General features: G+C 39.3%; 1 protein-coding gene across 1 annotated transcript in view; it reads left to right on the top strand.

Moving 5' to 3' along the window:
- The window catches only part of USH2A (usherin), a 665,032-nt gene that overhangs the window by 84,546 nt on the left and 559,229 nt on the right, over nt 1-21,257 (top strand). Inside the window, exon 8 of the mRNA XM_089528326.1 lies at nt 1,088-1,181. Coding sequence (XP_089384452.1) covers nt 1,088-1,181 — 94 coding nt within the window. The remainder of the gene's footprint in view (nt 1-1,087; nt 1,182-21,257) is intronic.

Here is a 21,257-nt window from a genome sequence, read left to right as displayed (position 1 = left end):
TGTTGTCGTGTGCCTTTAAGTAGTTTCTGACTTATGGCAAACCTAAGGCAAACCTGTCATAGGGTTTTCTTGGCAAGTTTCTTCAGAGGAAGTTTGCCTTTGCCTTCCTCTGAGGCTGACAGAGTGTAACTTGCCCAAGATTGCAATACTGTACGCTGTCCTAAAAACAGTCTGAAATAGGTCTAGGTCATTTGTTTCCTCCAAGAACATCTGAAACTGCCTGCCCATCACACATTTAACTGCTTTGTTAAAATATGAGATATTAGTTTTAAAACAGTAGTTCTTGCCTACCTCTGAGTTCAGGGACATCCTCTTAAGGAGAGGATGCACTACATCCTCCATTAAGTAAGTAGAATATTGAGGCATTTATCATCTCCTGGATGCATCTGAGCCATGGCAGTTACAGTGGTGTTAAACTGGATTATTTCTGCAGAGCGAATGCAGCCAAAGATGCTCCTTTTGCAGGGCGGGGGGGGGGGAGGCTCTTACTGTTTGTTGTTTGAAAAAATGTATAAAATCTTGTTTCAGTAGCATCCTGGAGTGCTTGGTAGTTGATTTAAAGCACATCTATGAGGCTGGTGTTAGGAATTTTACTGCTTTCTATGTGTTAATTGTTTGTGGCCCTGTTTTTATTATATATTTTTTCTCCTTATTGTAGCTCCTCAAGAAAACATGATATAAAACTAAGAACAAATACATAAATTCAAGTAATGTCTTTAAGGAAGCATAGAGTTATAAATGGAAGAGTTAATGTTGAAAACACAGGTGTTAACTGTAATTAATAATTAGAGCCTTGCATCTGCATAGTAAGTAATGAAAGCACATAATGTACATTTGATCACTTAATAGTTGGTCTGCAACATGTCCTGTCAATTTACTCCCTTGGAAAGCCGCACTTACTTGACATTTATAAATGCTGAGTGGAGAGAGACGTGAAATGGTTACTGCACTTAAAAGCCCCTTTTCTGAGATGGTTATCCTTAACAGAAGCAGACAATTACATTCATGACAGTGTAAAAATAACAGGAAGATGCCCTCTCAAATGATACATCAATGCTCTTTTCTCAATAGCTTTATTTTTCTACAGGTGTAATTGTCTTGGCCATGCTGATCACTGTGACACAACTACTAACCCATATAGATGTCTTTGCTCAGAGGAAAGCTACACAGAAGGCAACAATGTGAGTTCCTTTAAGATGGATTTTTCAAGTTCTCAGAATTGAATCTCTGGAGATCTCAGGTTTTATTTGAGCTATTCCAGCATATGTAGGTCTTGGTTTTTATTTGAACTGTTTTCACATTTGTATTTTTATTCTTGTTGACCTGAAATGAGCCCCTATTCCATGAAAATATCTGCTTTCTATGTATCAATCTTTCAAAGGTATGCAGAAAGAACCAGAAAATATTCATCCACTATACAATCGTAAGATGCCATATTAAAGTAAGAAATTGTGGCAGAACCTTTGGCAAGAAAGGAGAGGGCGGTAGAACATATTCTGGGGAATAATAAGATCTGTATTGTTTTATCTCACATGGCAATGTGGATCAGCCCCTTTACATCATAGTAGAACCTTCTTTAAAGAAGACATTGTCTTTTTCAATAAGGATTGCATGATGCATTGTTTGGTATAAAAAGTAATTACTCTTGGCAAAAAGGGGGGGGGGGGGCAGACATCTATATTTAATTACCGTTCAGTTGCATTTTTATGTAACATTGCAATAAAAAAGTAACTCTAACTCATCTAAGATCATTGAATATGGGGGAGAGTCTCTCTCACCTTCTTTCTCCTCTATGCCTGAAAAACTGTCCTAGCTTAACCTGTTACTATAGGTCATTTGGGTAACCTCTTCACCAGGGAATATAATAGGAAAAAAAGTTGATTAAGAAAATGGCATAGAATACTTTACTTGACAATGTTGCCCAAAAATGACCTACCTTATTGTTGTTTCCTTGAAAAATGCTCATCTAAAGTATGATCTCAAGCATGATATTTTCCAGATCCAATTTCATTGGTAACAAAATAGATGGAGGTATTTTTCATCTAACACATCTGGAAAAGTCAAGGTTGAGAAAGGTAGTTCTAAAACAGGGGTGGACAAAGTGTGGACCATGGCGTACATGTGAAACTTGGGCCTCAAAGTTTAGCCCTGAAGCCCCTCAAACCCTGCAACCCCTCTATCCCCCCCCCAAATATTCAAGTGATTTTCCACCTGTACCTGCACCCCAAGTAGTTCAAATCTGCTGCAAAATGCTGCGTGTTTGCTTCTTCATGCCCCCCACATACTTTAGAAATGTGCCATAGCCCCTTAAAAATCACCTCAAAATTGGTTAAAATCAAAAGTGGAAGTGATGTCACTCTCTTACTTTTTAATTTCAGCCAACGTTTTTCTGATTTTGGTGGAAGGGCTTCTGGTCCATTTCTAGGGCATTCAGTGTTATGGTGGAAAAGTATTCCATTTAGTTAATGGAAAATTTCATGGGAAAAATATTTATTTATCTATCTATCTATCTATCTATCTATCTATCTATCATCTATCTATCTATCTATCTATCATATAGTCTGATGACCTTGGTTCATTGATGGAGTCTACTGAGGGGAATGAAGGGGTAAAAATTTGGGCCTACCTTTTCTACAGTTGATCTTCCTGCTGTAAAGCATGGTATCTTGCAAGCTTTGAAATCAAGTTTTCCAGTGGCCTGCTGCATCTCTTCTTCCACCCCAAATGTTTCCAGCAGCATTTATACTGTTCAATAGCATATACAAATCCAAGAAATTTTAATACGTGAGTGTTGGCAAAAACCAAAGTATGTAGTGTCATTCCCACATTCAAAACCCCACACATGCTTCTACGAGGTCCAAAACACACTGGAGAAATTATCCAGTTTGAGATTGCTTTAACTACCCTGGCACAATGCTAGGGAATCCTGGGAATTGTAGTTTATTGAGGTACCAAAGCTCTATGACAGGGAAGGCTAAATGTCTCACAAAATGACAGTTCCCAGAATTCCCTAGCATTGAGCTAAGGCAGTAAAAGTGGTCTCAAAGTGGATTCCACTGGCAGAAACATTCTGTCTCTGAGTCTAGTCCATTCTCTCCTGTACACAACAGTTTATGTGTTAGGAGCATAGGCACAAAATTGCTAAGAAGAAGGGGTGCATCTCCTATCCCCGCTAGTGGCTAGACTTGTTGCACTACAGTTGGTGCCATCTGTGTCAAGATATAAATTAATAAGACAAATAGAGATGTTTCACATGGCAATAAATAAATAAATAAATAAATAAATAAATAAATAAATAAATATAAAATCACCAAATATGTTGAATATAAGCAGCTCTGCATGGATTTGTGTTTTCAGATATCTCGTTTGTGGATTATATATTGAGAAATGATACTGGAGAAAGGATTTTAACTTTTGTAGAAAACTGTTTGATTTTTGAGCTTTTAAAGATATTTTTCAACTGCAACATATTGTTTTGAAACTAAGGTGATGTGTTACCTATTGGCACATTTCACAGCTTTTATACTGTTTAGTGTAAAGGACACATAACAGGGATTTAGGATAGACTTGTTGCTTTTTGCTAGAACTAGAGGCAAAGCACTCATAGAATCATAGAATCGTAGAGTTGGAAGAGACCACAAGGGCCATCCAGTCCAACCCCCCTGCCATGCAGGAAATCACAATCAAAGCATCCCTGACAGATGGCCACCCAGCCTCTGTTTGAAGACCTCTAAGGAAGGAGACTCCACTACACTTTGAGGGAGTTTGTTCCACTGTCGAACAGCCCTTACTGTCAGGAAGTTCCTCCTAATGTTGAGGTGGAATCTCTTTTCCTGCAGCTTGCATCCATTGCTCCGGGTTCTAGTCTCTGGAGCAGCAGAAAACAAGCTTGCTCCCTCATCAATACGACATCCCTTCAAATATTTAAACAGGGCTATCATATCACCTCTTAACCTTCTCTTCTCCAGGCTAAACATCCCCAGCTCCCTGAGTCGTTCTTCATAGGGCATGGTTTCCAGACCTTTCACCATTTCAGTCGCTCTCCTTTGGACACGCTCCAGTTTCTCAATGTCCTTTTTGAATTGTGGTGCCCAGAACTGGACACAATATTCCAGGTGGGGCCTGACCAAAGCAGAATAGAGTGGCACTATTACTTCCCTGGATCTAGACACTATACTTCTATTGATGCAGCCTAAAATCGCATTGGCCTTGTTAGCTGCCACATCACACTGTTGACTCATGTTCAACTTGTGGTCTACTTGGACTCCTAGATCCCTTTCACACGTAGTTTCATTCAGCCAGGTGTCCCCCATCCTATATCTGTGCTTTTCATTTTTTCCGCCCTAAGTGCAGTACCTTACATTTCTCCCTGTTGAAGTTCATTTTGTTAGCTTTGGCCCAGTTTTCTAGTCTGTTCAGGTCATTTTGAATCTTGATCCTGTCCTCTGGAGTATTAGCTACTCCTCCTAATTTGGTGTCATCTGCAAATTTGATAAGTATTCCCCCAATTTTGTCCTCCAAGTCATTGATAAAGATGTTGAATAGAACTGACCCGAGGACAGAGCCTTGTGGGACCCCACTGATCACTTCTCTCCAGGCTGAAAAAGAGCCATTGTTGAGCACCCTTTGGGTTCGGCCGGTCAACCAATTACAAATCCATGTAACAGTTGCCTTGTCTAGCCCACATTTTACAAGCTTGTTTGCAAGAATGTCATGGGAAACTTTGTCAAAGGCCTTACTGAAATCAAGATATACTATATCCACAGCATTCCCTTCATCTAACAAGCTGGTAATTTTATCAAAGAAAGAGATAAGGTTTGTCTGGCATGACTTCTTTCTCTGAAACCCGTGTTGACTTTTTGTGATTATGACATTGCTTTCTAGATGTTCACAGACTCTCTTTTTAATGATCTGCTCTAGAATCTTTCCTGGTATTGATGTCAGACTAACTGGACGATAATTGTTTGGATCCTCTTTTTTCCCCTTTTGAAGATGGGGACAACGTTTGCCCTCCTCCAGTCTGCTGGGATTTCTCCTGTTTTCCAGGAGTTCTCAAAGATTATTGCTAATGGCTCCGATATTACATTTGCCAGTTCTTTTAATACCCTTGGATGTAGTTCATCTGATCCTGGAGACTTAAATTCATTTAGATTAACAAGGTGTTCCTCTACTATCTCTTTACTTATTCTGTGCTGAAATTCCCCTATTCTGTCCTCTGCTCCATTATCCTCAGGTTGAGCACCCTTTGCCTTTTCTGAGAAGACCGAGGCAAAGAAGGTGTTGAGTAATTCTGCCTTTTCTCTGTCTCCTGTTAGCATTTTGCCATCTTCTCCACGCAGTGGCCCTACCATTTCCTTCTTCTTCCTTTTGCTGTGGACATATCCAAAGAAGCCCTTTTTGTTGTTCTTAACCTCTCTAGCAAGCCTGAGTTCATTCTGCGCTTTAGCTTTTCTGACTTTATCTCTACACAGGCTCGCTATTTGTTTGAATTCCTCTTTGGTGATTTCCCCATTTTTCCATTTCTTATACATGTCCCTCTTAAAACCTAGCTTGGTTGAAAGTTCTTTAGTCACCCATCCTGGTTTCTTGAGACATCTCCCATTTTTCTTCCTCACTGGAACTGTTTGAAATTGTGCCTTCAGTATCTCCCTTTTTAGAAACTCTCATCCATCTTGAACTCCCTTCTCTTTTAGTATTGTTGACCATGGGATCACACCCAGTATTTCTTTAAGTTTACTAAAATCGGCTTTCCTAAAGTCTAGAATGTGTGTTTGACTATGCCTGGCTTCTCCTTTCCATTGTATAACAAACTGTAGGAGAACATGGTCACTTCCACCTAAAGATCCCACCACTTGCACCCCATTAATCAAGTCATCCTTGTTGGTTAGGATCAGATTTAGAATAGCTGAACCCCTTGTTGCCTCTTCCACCTTTTGGACAATGAAGTTATCTCCAAGGCAAGTGAGGAATTTGCTAGAACTTGAGGATTTGGCTGAGTTTGCCTTCCAGCAAATATCAGGATAGTTGAAGTCGCCCATCACTACTACATCTCTCCTTTCTGAGTGTGTGGTCATCTGTTCTTGAAAGACATCATCCAGTTCCTCTGTCTGACTTGGGGGTCTGTAGTAGACTCCCACAATAACATCATTGTTGTTTCCCTGCCCTTTAATTTTTAGGTTTTTGTGGTTGTGGTTGTTGTTTTAAAGTAGTGATTTGGATATGTTCCATAAAGAAACAAAATTGACTTCAGTTTTATCTTTGCCCTGCTTGCCATCAAAATAATATTCAATAAACAGGACTTTTGTGAATTACACTGCAGTCAATTTGGCAAGGAATGGCAGTGTTAAACCTTGATAATACTCCAGTTCTTGACATTGGAAGGTATGCAAAAGAATATTTTTACTGACTTTGCCAAACATTAGAGATGCAGAGGGTTGTTGAGGGCACAGATGTAGTGTCCCAGCAGATCCTTGTTCATACTCTGTCTGCCATAGGGACCTTTGAAGTTGCCTTCAGTCAGAGCATTTGAACTAAGCCCATGGCAAACATAGAAACATTGTTTGATTCCTTTCTTTGTTTTATTTCCCTGTGCATTTTCTTATCCTTCCTTCCTCCACCTTTTGTTTGTCTTTTTGGGATTTTCTAAAGTAAAACTATCAAAAGGAAAATGATAAAGAGGGGGAAAGCAACCGAAAGAAGAAAATATTGGTTATTTATGTTATTGATAATATTGCACCCTAAATATTTGTTTGCAGGAAATGTAAGTAGCCCTGCCCTTTTGATATTAAGAATGTCAGTATGGATAGAACAGACAGGGAGACGACTCTATAATGCCTCAGTTATATGGATAACTGTACCTTTATACCATCTGACAAGACCTCTGCCACGTGTAGGTTATAGAATGCCCAGCATTACAAGACCATATGAATACCAGACTCTATGTATTTAAAGATCATTTTGACCTGTTAGGTGTTTGTCCTGGATGGTTCACCTTAAGTGATTTTCTGTGGCTGTTGGTTTGCCATTCCCCGCCCCCCTTTCCCAATATTGTTGTTGTTGTGAGAAACATATTCAGAGAAACACAGTTAAATAACTACTTTTAAGAACATTTTTATTATTTGTAGTATGCCATCTTGGTTAGTCATTTTGAGGTATTAAACCCTGGCTAGATAAATGACTTCAGTGAACGATGGAGGGATCATCCAGACATGATTATATTACTCCCCATACTGCAACCCCTGGGTGCCCAAGAGTATTATTCCTTCAGAGGTACAATATATTATTTACATTACTATGTCACAGTAGACAGTACTTTTAATGGGGCAGCATTGTGTTTGATTTTATATGTTTTAAACGTCTTTTAATGCTGTTTTCATGGTTTTAACTTGTTTTTTAAAAATTGTATTGTGCTTTTAAATGTTGTAGATCACCTTGAATCTCATTCTGAGAGAAATGTGATATATTAAATAAGTAAATAGCTTCATAATCCTCTCAGATCAATAAGATACTCTTGACAACTCTAACCAGCCTCTGGTTGCCATACCAGAACTTTTTCAGATGGAAATATTGAAACAAATGCCAAACAACAAAAACAAAATGTGCTGCAATATATCAACACTAATCCAATCCTGAAGCCAATACTGGGCCTAGAATAAACCCCCAAACCATTATTATTATTATTATTATTATTATTATTATGATCCCACCATCAGTTCTTCCTGGAATATTTTTAAGAATTGGGTAAATTAAAATATGATGATAAACATTACAGAAAGGGCAATATAACAATACATGTCCTACTGTCTCCACTGTGTCAGGTCCACATGGGCATAAATGTGCATCATAGGGGATATTATTGTATCTCCTTTCTAATAAAGCTGATAGTAAAATATTACATTTTGCTAGGGTGAGTGCTTTCCTATATTTTGGAAGGGTTCATTCTTAGTCAAAAATTAAATTTAAGAATGCACACCCAAGACTCAATTGACATTTGGCTTGTCCCTTGATGAAAACGTGCATTAGGCACACAATTAGGAAGACCAAGAATTGAGCTCAAAAATTTTGTCTCTGGGGATTCCATGGAAACAAAATTACTTTAAACACACCACTGCACACCATATAACATCTGTGCTAATGCCTTCATATTAAAGACCTGAATGGCTGATGGAACATGGTGACCTCCTTTGGTGAAAAAAGGATATAAGTGACTTTATACTATTCTGAGGATCTGCATTAGAGGATTGGGCTTTCCAGGAGCCTGAGAACTGAAAAATTGTTCCCAAATATTTGTAGGATTTTACCTGCTCACTTGGGTGGTCATTTATTTGAAATTATGTTTGCTCTGTTTCCTAGTAAGCTCTAGTACTTTAGATTTATTATAATTAATTACTACCTCTTTAGTTTTGCAATAATTACCCAAAGTTCTTAATAATTGCCACAAGCCAATAGTAGTTAAGGAGACAACTACTACATCATCTGCATAAAGGAGAATTGACAGCGGTCTACCTGCTGGATTGGGAGGGTGGAAATTTTGCCTGGACAGACTCCTAACCAGAGAGAGAATGTAGATATTAAGAGGAAGCTAATACACAGCCTTCTCTGTTAGAATGGCTTTAGTAAAGTGGCCTAGCCTATTGCATCTGACTTTCACACATGTTTTTGCCTAGAGGCCATGAATCAAAAACAACAGGTTCCTGTCCATATTAATTGTCTCTAGTTTCTGCCATACTCTGTCTTGGGGAATCATATCAAAGGCAGCCTTAAAGTCAATAAAGGCTGTGTAAAAAGCCCCCTTGGACTTAGATGAATATTTGTCCACAAGATGTTATAAAACTATACTGTGATGTCCTGTAGAGCAACCTGGTCTGAAACCTGCCTGCTCATCTTCCAAAAGATTTTCCTCTTCCATCCAGGTTAGTAATTTTTCAAGATAGGCATACAGTTTGCTGATAATACTTAGCTCATCACCTGGCAGTTTATCACTTGCTTAGCTTATCACTTGGCAGGTGGATTAACCCTTGTGTTGAGTCAAGAGGTTTGCCAGGTAGAAAATGCAGCATTGGCACATTCTTTAGCTGGTTCCTTAAACTCCCCTATTTCCGCTTTCATCTGGGCCAAAAATAAAATTTAAAAAAATAATGTAAATAGTAGGTTATCAAGAAGAAACCCAGCCTCACCTTTACTACCCATTCTAAGACAAATCTAAATATCTCAAAAGCAGCACATTCAAAGGTGTAGGTCTGTGACCCTACTTGTCTTGCATTATTTCTGAAAATTTGCCTCAGCTAAACCTAGTAATTCTCAAGCTGAAGAGAACCCTTCCATCTGATTACTATTTCTGTGGTCTCTGAGAGAATAGAGAGCAGCCAGGCACAGCTCCGTTGTGCCTGGGCGTCTCCTTCCATTTTCCACTATTGCTGTAGCCTCTGAGAAGGAAGGAGAGTAGCCAGGAGCTTCTGAACACCTCACCACCCCTTTTCCTTTGTGTCCTTTTGCATTCAGATTGTAAGCTTGAAGACAGGGAACTGTCAAACTAAATGAAAGTTATTTGTAGTTATGGGAAAGGATGTAAATACTCAAACTGAACTGAACTAAAATAACCAGAATCTGTGGCAACCCATGAACAGAATATGGAATATGGAAATCTTTAGCAAAACCCTCCTTTATATAGGTAGCTGCTCTTCTGTCTGGGTTGGGACAGAAACATATCACACAGAAAGCTTAGTGTCCTCCTCTTGTCATTAAATTGGCTTTAAATTGTCCAAATTGCATGATTGGGGTGCAAAGCCCTGTGCACTTCTCCTGTCCTTCTCCCGTAATTAAAGCATAATGGAGTCATCCCTGCGCACTTGTCCCATCATTAAAGCATAATGGAGCCATTATTTGGTAATAATGTGTGATGTCCAGCCAGGACTGTTTGAATCTCCCCCTATATTTCCTTTCATATTGGTTCAGGCCATAGTATAAATAATAATAATAATAATAATAATAATAATAATAATAATAAATTTTATTTATATACCGCTTTTCCACAGAACAAAGCGGTGTACAGACAGTTAAAACCATACAATTACAGAAGTCTAAACACAATCATTCGCCTTCAAGGGTAAGCAGGGAATTGTTGGCAACAGGGTAGATAACTTCATTCTTCAGGGGGGAAGGCTTGACAAAAAAGAAGAGTTTTAAGCCTCTTTTTGAATGTTTCTAGGGGGGGTTGTCAGACGGAGCTCCTCAGGTAGATCATTCCAAATCTGTGGGGCCACCACTGAAAAGGCCATCTGGGATGTGGCAACATATTTGGAAGGTGGAATTACCAGTAAGTTCTTCCCAGATGTTCTGAGTGTGCGGGGTGGATCATATGGGGAGATGCGGTCCCTCAAGTAACTCGGGCCCAAGCCATGTAGGAAATGTTCATTGTATTAGTTGTGGGAGGAGCTGTAGGATCCCCTGCGAGTTCCCTGCATTTTTCCAGATTTGGTTTGCCCCTTCCCAGCATGCTCTGTTTTAGCTGGAATCTTTTAGTTTGAGGCAGTCTTTGCTGTGAGCTGGCAGAGAGCTGTCTTTTGGTGGCAAACAGGCCCAGACAGCCGGAAAGGGCATTTCTTACACGTTAGCCAATTTAGTTACCATGAACAAGTTAGTCATTTTAGTTACCTACATCAAGTCAAAGAATTCAGGAGCTGAAAGACCCTGCACCAGCTCCATTGAGAGAGGAGATCAAACCAAGATCAGACCCAGAGAGATGACACCCTGAAGATTGCTGAAAGCCAAACTGTAAAGTATCTTTTATTTCAAGTTATATAGAGCTGGGGAGGAGAAAACTCTTTATTTTTGTTCTTTAAATTAAACTTCCCCCTTTTTGAACTTTACACTCAGCATCAGAGCCTTTTTGGGTAGAAGAGTTTGATCTCACCAGGGTACCGGCGTTGCACACCCAAATCTGCCACCACCTTTAGTTGGGTGTGCCTTCACATAATGGAACTTCCTGTTATTACCAGCTGATACACCAGCTGCGACCCTACCTGGGCTGGGGGGACCTTGAAACGGTGGTACATGCTCTGGTAACCTCTCAGTCAGATTTCTGTAATGCGGTCTACATGGGGCAACCCTTGTACCAATCTCGGAAGCTACAATTGGTTCAGAACATGGCAGCAAGACTGGTCACTGGATCCTCCAGGGCCAGTCACATAACACCTGTGCTTAAAGATCTACATTGGCTGCCCATTCACTTCCGGGCGCAATACAAGGTGTTGGTTATCACCTATAAAGCGCTAAATGGCTTGGGCCCAGGGTACTTGGCGGATCGCCTCTCTCCATATAATCTGCCCCGCACACTCAGGTCAGTCGGGAAGCAACTGTTGCGAGTTCCAGATGCAAAATATTCTATAACAACACAGAAGGCCTTTTCCATCTCAGCCCCACAGCTCTGGAACTCGCTTCCCGGCGAGCTCCGCTTGGCCACCTCCCTCAACCTATTCAGGAAGGGTCTAAAAACCTTCCTTTTTCAGCAGGCTTTCCCCTAATGTCCCAGTTGTACTCCTGCTCTCCCTTTACAGCTTTGCATTTTGAACTAGACTGGATGTTGTTAATTGTACCTTTTAATGTGTTTTATTGATGTTTTTATTATGACATTGTATTCTTGTGCAATTGTGTATTTTGTATATTGTAACCCGCCTTGATCTGTGGAAAGGCAGGCTATAAATAAAGATATTATTATTATTATTATTATTATTATTATTATTATTATTATTATTATTGCTGCAGTACACTTTACTTACAGAATAAGCATGTGGCGGTGTGACCCCTGATCATGCGATTTGGATGATTTGGACTATTTAAAGCCAATTTAATGATGGGAGGAGGATGCTATGCCTCCCATGTGATAATCTCCATAGGCACACCAGTATATAGGCTCTACTTCCCTCCTGGAGCATTAGCAGTGTTGGTAAAGTTTGACCTTCCCCTTTTTCTGCCACTGGTAGCAGAGGTGGATAATACTGACTGACAGAGGGTTGCTGATTGACAGAAGGGCAGTTGCAAGATAGCCTCAGGTGAGGGCCCAAGATAGTCCTTGCCCCTGTGCTCAGAGTTGCAATGTGTGTGTTGGCACTTAACCTGATTCAATATCCAGCTCACTCACCTCCATGGGTCCTTTGTGTTATTCTAATTTATAATCTGTACTCTCACCTTTTCCTTTCATGTGGAGCTCAATTATAATTAAAACAACCACAATTTATTGTTCAAAATTTCCCATCTAGGCCTCTTAATAGCTTTCTCTCTTATGAAATGCCACACTGTATGGCCACTGGATTGCCAGCAAAGGGCACACATCTTTAGCATGTTCCCATAACCAGGGCGGATGGGAAAGTACCAGCCATGCTCCAGGTAAGCTCACTGGACAACACCAACGAATTCAATATATCTGGTCAGCCAATTAGCTAAAGGAGTCTTCTGCAGCATCCACCCTATCCACCCGCCACTGCTTCCATCCTTCCTCACTCGTTATCTTAAGGAGAGTGAAGTGTACATACCACCCATCTAAAATCTTCTTCCTTATCTATTTGGATAGACAGGTGTCTGGAAGATATTCATTAACCCCAAAGTACCAGGAATAGCACTAGTACCAACCTCCTTATTTCAGTCCCAAACTGACTGGGGACCTCCTGATGACCCATCACCTTTCTCTTAAGAGCCCAAACAGGTAAACCTGGTGCACAGTAGGAAACCAATAGTCTTCATTGGCTTGAATATCTTCATTGGATGACTCCAAGTTTCTGTGACTTCTGACATCTATCCTTAACTGTCTCGTTGCCCCTCTTCTTCCTCCTTCTTCACTTCCCTTGGACCTGGGTCCTCTTCCTCTAGCCTCAAGGAACTGCTTTCCTCACTGCTTGAAGGTGACTGTGGCCTATGCTTCTTTTTTTCCAACTGAGTGGAGCTGTGATTTGGGTAGACCATGATGTCTTACGGGGCCATGGTATAGGGCTCTATTATTCGAACTGTAGTCATTATTTCTAAATTTGGATATTCATATGCCTGTACTAGCATAAGCAAATTTAGCACTAATCAGTCTCCCCACCCCCCACACATAGACACACACTTTTTTCTCAATTTTGTTTTGGCGATAATAGAGTGGCTATGCTAACTGCCACTATTTGGATTATCTTTCTTTCTAAATTTGCATTTAGATATGCATATAGTAGCATATGGAAATTAAATGAAAATCTGCACCTCCCCTCCCTTCTTTTACTGGACTTTGTTTTGGTGTTAGTGGAGGAAGCAAAACCCACAATGTAATGCTATCAGAACCCCATATTACAGATCAAAGAAGGTGAGGGTGAATTTGATGTAGGACTACCACCCAGTGTTTTAGACCAGAAAATGACCCCCCCACACACACACACATCTTTTTATGGGCTATCATAGTTTCATTTTTTCAAGAAATTGCATTCCCCTGCTCCATTTTCTATGAAGCCCCAAGCTTCATTTTTATCTTGATTTTATAGTTAGAATGCTTTTGTAGCAAAGAAACATGCCCCTTTAAGCTTGATAAACAATATTCCATCTCTCATTTTTAGACTTTGTCACACATTGTGGTTTGCTTTTAGCAACTTGAAAATATAAGATGGTCACACTGTTTCAGTAGATTTGTAAAAGGGCATTTAACAGTATAATTACACCAAATATTTTTTTGGGGGGAGAGAAGGAGTGAAAAGCTTGCAGGTGTATAAGCAGAAAGGTTTGAAGGGAGATAGTACAAGATTTTGACTTCAGTTTCTTTTTTAAATGTGCTTAAACAATTTATATAAATCATAAACAAAATATTAGAATGATACTTCCAACTTTTAAAAAGTTGAACCTCAGTGATTCAATTGGTAGTGTATGACTAAAATGAAGTTTTTAAAGTAAGTCTTCTAAAAATTCAAGTTGACACTGTCTTTTTAATTAGAACAAGTATTGTGAAATGGTACTTTGTGAGGGGATTAATGATAAATATTTAATAGGATCTGAAGTTCACCAAGCACTCTAGCAAGATCTGTGCTACTGTGTGAAAACAAGCTAAATTAGGCTGCAGTCTTACACACACACCTACCTGGCAGTAAATCCCATTGAATTCAATGAGGCTTAGCTCTGAGTAGATATGTAAAGAATTGCAGTTAGTGAGAACAATGTCTTGCTTTTTCTCTTTTCTCTTTTCTTTTTTCTTTTCTTTGGGGGAGTGGGTTAAATGGTTGCCACAGTTTTGTTCCCTCTACATGCTCTGTGCCTAAATAACCTTCCTTTCACAGCAAACAAGTATGGTAACTGTTCTTGATAGCAGTACTGTTGATTTCAGCTAACAACTAATTACAACAAAAATGCATTTATTCATTTGCAAATGTACTACTGCATATATTGATTTGCGAATGTACCATTTGCTTACAGCAACATTTAATGGTGTTTAGTGTAAGATTTTGTAGTGTTAAGCAGTTTCTATCTCAATGACCCACCCACCCATTGTAGACAATAGACTGATAGAGGTTGTTTCTGAAGTTAGACATCTGATGTGTTCTGTATGTTTTTACAGTGCTTAACTGCTTTTGAAATATTTAGGACACACTATTTAAACAGACACTTTTTAGAGTTGCTGTGTCTTTGTTTCTGTGCAATGTTTCCAGCATTTCAGGATTATGTAGTAACACAAGTTTTCTAGACGGTAGGGTAGAAGAGAACCTCCAACTGTATGGATTATCAGAGTTTAGAACATTAGGTTTACAATCAGTTTTTTAATTATTAGTAGCAATAGCAACAAGTCTCTAAGCGGTTTACAACTGTAAGGTGATTGTTTCCAACAAGCTGGGTACTCATTTTCGTGACCTTGGAAGGATGCAAGCCTAAGTTGCACTTGAGCCCTGGCTAGTATTGAACTTGCAACCTTATGGTTTTGAGTGAGTGGCTGCAGTACAGGCATTTAACCACTGCACCACCTGGGCTCCTTATAATAAGAAAACGTACTTATTACCTCAGTTCACCATTGAAAACACTGTTCAATATACAGGGATTTAAACCCAAACTTTTAAAAAAAGAAACACTTAAATCCTTCTGTCTGGACATTCATATCCCTCAGGTTTACTTTCTCCTCCATATCACAGAGAGAATAATCTTCAAGTTCTATCAGATTTATGGAAAATGTATGAATTTTAGAAAATTTGCATCAAAGCACAGTTCTTATCAACTGAAATTTTTTTATCAAAACTAAGAAAATTCTTATCACTGATGTGCACTTTCATAGAGATCTGATAAAAAATAGCCTTGTTATTACCTAAAACACCCAAATTCATTATCTGTTAGGAAGTAAATAATCTTGAAAATTTACCCTAGTATGAAACTAATGGAGAGTCTGTGGAGGTGAATGTCAATGAGTAGGACTTCAGTAGGCAGAGTGAGATCTCATCCTCATTAGAGCAAGACCTTTTTTTGGCTTAACATTTGACATCTCTTTTGAAAAGGAAAAAAAGTAAACTTACAATTATAAGTAGCTCTCTGTTAAGTGATGATATGTAACGAATGAAAGTAATGAGATTTGCAATAAGCACTGAAAATTAAAACGTCCCAACTTCTTTTAGTTATGAATTGGATGCATCTGTGTCCTATTTATTACACAATAATTATCATGTAATAGTCACTACATTGTAGTGACATGATAATTGTAAGGTAGAGAAAATGCCATTTAGGCTGACTGTTTCTAAGTATGACAGCAGTATATCTGGATTAGTTAAACGTTATTTTGTGCTACTTTCAGTACTTCCTGAATCGGAACCCAGCAATGCCATCAGCTTTTTGAATGGATTCTCTGGACATTTTTGTTAGAACAACATTTCATTTATGATTTGAGGTCTACTATCTCCAGAACAGAACTGTTACTTTTTTGGTAGACCACTTAAATGGAAATGGAAAATTAAATCCCAGTGAGACCAGAGCTTGGAAAGTTTTTTTTTTTTTTTAAGAAATAATTGGTTGTCGTTATAGTTTCAAACCATATCTTGGAAAAGTTATTTTTAGGAAATACAATTCCTGGAATTTCCAAGCACATATGGCTTTGTCCATGCCAGCTGGGGGATTCTGGGAAATCCTAAAAAATGATTTTTCTAAGTTCCCTTCAAACTGGCTGGACTAGATGTTGGTATTACCCAGTAGGTATTACCCAGTAGGGATTTTTTGCTCATTTTAGGAGGGAGGGTTAAGGGGATTAGGGAAATTTTATTATTGTGTGTATATCTGTTTTATTGGACTGTTGCTATCTGCCTAGATCTCGGAAGGGAGAAGAGGGATATAAATAAATATATTATTATTATTATTATTATTATTATTATTATTATTATTATTATTATTTTGCCTTGAAGGCAGCACTTACCATTCTAAAGTGGGTAAGGGCAAACTTCAGATTTGTGGGTGTGTTGTTTACTGGAACCCACCAGTCACAGAGACAGCAGAAAAAAATGATTGAGCATCTGAAACTAAATGTAAAATGCTAACTGGAGTACAGAGCCTGTTACTTACTACATCTCTCCTTCCCAGTACCCATGGCCACATTGCAAATCTCCACCTGCATTACTGCACATCACTGCACATGTTACTAGACTAAGCAACAGAACTAGGCGAAGATCTAGTCAAAGATAACTAAGGGTCGAGACAGAGGGCCGAAAAACAGCATGTTGCCGCTGATACTAGGGTTCAGGAGCATGCAGTAACTACATGTTCCCGAACCCTAATGCATGTGGGCACCGCCATGATTGTGCAGCCCCACCCATATGGAATATGCATCCATGACATGTCCTGTGCTACACGTCCAAATGGTGCATCGCACAGGACATGTCACTGCACCGTTGGAGAGCGTTTATTGTGCCTTACCAGCGGTGCGAAAAGGAGCTCCATTTCGGAGTTCCTTTTGGACATGCACATTGTTGGCGGGGCAACCAAAAGGCCACACCAACGATGCAGAGGAGAAAGGGGCTGCCCCTTTCTCCTCTGTAGGGCCGGGGTGACTAGGGGCATGAAGCCCCAAGGACACTCCTTTTCCATGCAGTGGAGAAGCGGCATTTTGCTGCTTCTCCGTGGCCCAGAAAAATGCCAGATTGGGGCCACAGGGCTGCCGGTGAGGCTGCCCTGCCCCCAGTCCATCACGAAAAAGGGCTGTACAGCCCCTGAAAGAGAAGTCATATTTTACAAGTGACAAAGGCCTGTTACAGACTGCCTAAAAGCGGAGGTCTGCCGGCGCTGCTGGTTGCTCCGCGAGGGAGCTGCAGCAGCCAAACCGCACGGCTCCCGCGCGGAGCAAAAAAAAAAAAAGCCCCAAAATGGCACTTCTTCCCGCGGTGCGGTTATGACACCATGAGGCGCCAATCGCGCACTCGCGACTTCATAAGTGCCGTGCGATGTGTGGACGCTATGCGTCTGACATGTAATAATGGTGGCGCCTGTGTGTATAGGGCGCCACCATTATTACGCCCTGTCACGTGATAGGAGTGAGGCCGGTGTGGATGCTAGGTCCCCGGCCAAACCCTAGCACGTGATGGGGGCGCCTCAAGAGCCCATGTGTAACGGGCCAAAGAAGGCTGCAGAGGTGAAACTGGTTAGTACAAGGTCATCCACAGCATCAATTGAAAAACAAACAATTTTTCAGTTATACTTGCCATCTTAAAGCATTGGGAGTGAAAAATTCTTGGAGATGTACTGTAAAACACTATAGTTCAAATATGACATCATCTGCTTAATGATGCATAACTAAGAAATGTCCCCTGGTCATATCCTGAAACCTGCTTTACCTGCCAACAGGGGATTATAGTGAGGTCTGTTTCTAACTGCTACAACATTGTCTGTTGTGGAAAGAGGCTGAAATGTCATCCATCCATGCTCCAAAATAAAAATAAAAAAATAAATAAAAATAAAATAAAAAATTAAGTAAAACTATGTAGCAGTTCAATATAAAGATCACACAGGTAGTTTTTCTGTCTTAAGGAATGATAGAAAGGAATGATAGAAACCAATGATTCAACATTTATTATACATCTTTTAACTTCATGGTATGGATAGTTCCATATGGCCTAACTGAGTAATATGGATAGTAACTTTATAATTATTTCCAAGTGGTATTCAGGAAAAAAAAAAATGCAGACTTTCTTTCAGTGATGTAAACTCAAGTCAATGGACTCAGATTCAAGTCAGACTCAAGTCGCTTCAGTGATCGATTTAGACTTGACTCAACAATAAATGATGCACTGATTTTATTTGACTCATGGGTTGTATATTTTAATGATCAACTTGCCGTCCTTGGTACAGTAACATAACACATATATCCAGAAACGTTACGGAACAGAGAATTGTTTTCCTCCTTTGAACAACACTTTCATCTTACTGCTTTCTGCCTACCAGTCACATGATAAAAGCATACATACATACATATATTTTATACAGTCAATGACCAGCAAGATTTAAAAAGTACAAAACATAATAAATAAGTGCAACAATAAATTTCAAGTGACGCACAACAGAATAGAATAGAATAGAATAGAATAGAATAGAATAGAATAATATAAAAACACTCTCCTGTGATTTTGTAAATTTCATGATTACATGAAAATAAAATATGCTAACATCCTTTGAACAATTAGTAGTTTAGCAACAGCAGTATTTTAGGGATGCCAGCTTTACTATGTCCATTCTAAAGTGTCATCTCCACATCCCTTGTACTTTTTCAGTGATGTCTGGGGGCAACATGCTGACTAAGGAGCAGCATGGTCTAGACAGACATATTTTGATGACCAGCAAAGTTTAAAAAAGATTACCAGGCACAGTGCATAAGTACAGCAATGGGCTTCAAAGTGACACAGTGATTTTGTCAATACTCGATTTGGTGCCCCATTTGGGGTGAAGCCAAAACAATAGAAATCTCACAATAGAGTACTATAAATTAAAATAAATTAAAACAGAGTACTAAATTTGTATTTCCTCTGACAATTTTCCATTAAAACTTTCAAAATTAAAATGATTATAATAAAATAAATATATATTTAAGATAGGAAGATATTTTTTATCTGAATTTGTCTTATTTCCATTGCAGCAACACAAAATTTAGCAACTCTACATGTAATATAAAGGTTTAAATCCTGAAGTAGATATTTCACATAGAAATTATTTGGATGCCCAGGCCATTTTTCTACTAATATAAATTAACCTGGTATCCTCACAGAATTTACAACATAATAGTAAATGTGAAAAGATGAAAGCAGTATTTTAAATTTGCCTTACAGGAAGCCCCCACTTATCTGAGAGATTGGCAGGATACAGACCGACCAAAATCTTTAAATGAAATGAAAAACCAGACATGGACATTGCATCCACTTAATTGGCTCTTGTTTGCTGCGTGAGGGAGCCATAGCAGAAAACCGCACGGCTCCCTCGAGCAACAAAAAGAAGCCGCAAAAAGCCATCAAGGCGCCGAGACATGTGGATACTAGGCATCCATCACATCAAAATGGTGGCGCCCATGTGTATAGGGTGCCACCACTTTTACACCCCCGTCACATGCAAGGGGTGAGGGGCATTTGAAAGCACCACCCCTTGCACGTGACAGGGGCGCATCATAGCGCCCGTTTAAATAGCGCCCTTAGTGACCAGGGCTTGGTCAGAAAATAGAAGCAGGAACCAGTGTTTTTTTCAGCTTGCAAATGCATTTTGACATCTACAGTCTTAAAAAAAAGTCTGGTTTCAACATTCCATGGCTGTAACAGCAACAGGCTTGAGGTTGAAGGTTTTTTAAGGAACAGCAAGTAAGATTCACCCCAGAGCACAGGGTTTATACCTAAGACATATACTATTCCCTTCCAAAGATATGCCCTGTACTCTCTTGTTGCTTGCTTCTGGAAGCGAATGACACCATGGACTTTGCTCCCAGTGATGGTGTCAGCTGTGAAGATACATATGCAGCTTTCTGCATTGACAGTTCTCAGCAAATAAACCCATCTCTTCAAGTGCTTGCACATCTAACAACAACCTGTCTCAAACACAACATGTAATATTCATCTTCTCTTTCACCCATTTTAAATTATAACCAGAACCCATTAATTCGATGCATGGTCAAAAGAGCAGGTCAGACATCGAATATACAGGTTCTGGTTATGATTTTATTTTCAAACTTAACTCTGTGCGTGGCTTCTTAATTTTCTTGTTATTGAAACTCCACTCCCAGACATACACTACCACTACCTCCATTTTGTCCATTAATGTTGGCTTCCAGACTAGAGACTTGACTTGAGACCTGACTTGAAAGTATTTTGCAAGAATGTGAGACGTGACTTGAGGCTTCAACTAAGGGCCTTGAATACATCACTCCTATTTTTGAACATGAGCAGCCGAGTTACCTCATGCAGTCACTATCAATGTCCCTTTTTATGAAAAGCTTTGGCATGGAGTTGAGTAATATCACTTTTAGCCTTTAGTATTTGAAATGATTTTAATTTATTATGTGAGGATTGCAGTTAGCAGGACTTACATTTATAGAACTCAACATCATTCTCACTGTTGTGAAAGTAAGTTAACAAAAATATTGTTTGATAGAGAGAGAAACTTCATTCTATAGCCATTTCACTACAAAAGATTTTAAATCAAAATCTGATACAGTAAGACTTATTATCACACCACTGAAAAATGTGTTTTACCACTGCCAAATTGAAGTTTAATTCTGGCTGTCCCTGGTGTTATTGCATGTCCTTTCTTCCCAAAACCATCATCCAGGTACAGTCTGGATCTAATGTGGGTCAGTGGCCATTTTTCAAAGTCGGAAAGCTCCTGACTTAAATAATAAATAAATTAAAACTTTTATTTATATCCCGCTCTTCTGTAGCAAGACAATTGGAGCGGCTCACACTAAAACGTCCACATACAATATAATACATAAAATTACAATACCCCCTTGAAAAAGAATTAAATATATTACAATTAAAAGAGTTTTAAAATCAATTCATAATAAGGATAACATAGGCAGGGTGGTAGCAAATACATGGTGTGAAGGGGTAATCAATCTGTGGCCAGGGAATTTATTCGGGAAAGGCCTGCCGGAAGAGATCCATCTTGACAGCTTTTTTGAAGCTGTCTAAGTAGGTAATTTGATGGATCTCATCCGACAGGCCTTTCCATAGCCTGGGAGCAGTGGCAGAAAAGGTCCTCTGGGAGGTTGCAGTTAATCTGGTCTTTAAAGGCTGCAATAAATTGCTCCCAGA

The sequence above is a fragment of the Sceloporus occidentalis genome, unplaced genomic scaffold, assembly GCF_023333645.1.
Source record: "Sceloporus occidentalis isolate IW3139 unplaced genomic scaffold, rSceOcc1.0.p SCAF_6, whole genome shotgun sequence".
NCBI classification, from domain to species: domain Eukaryota; kingdom Metazoa; phylum Chordata; class Lepidosauria; order Squamata; family Phrynosomatidae; genus Sceloporus; species Sceloporus occidentalis.
The sequence above is the reverse complement of the archived record's forward strand: the minus strand, read 5'-3'. Positions and strand labels throughout refer to the sequence as shown.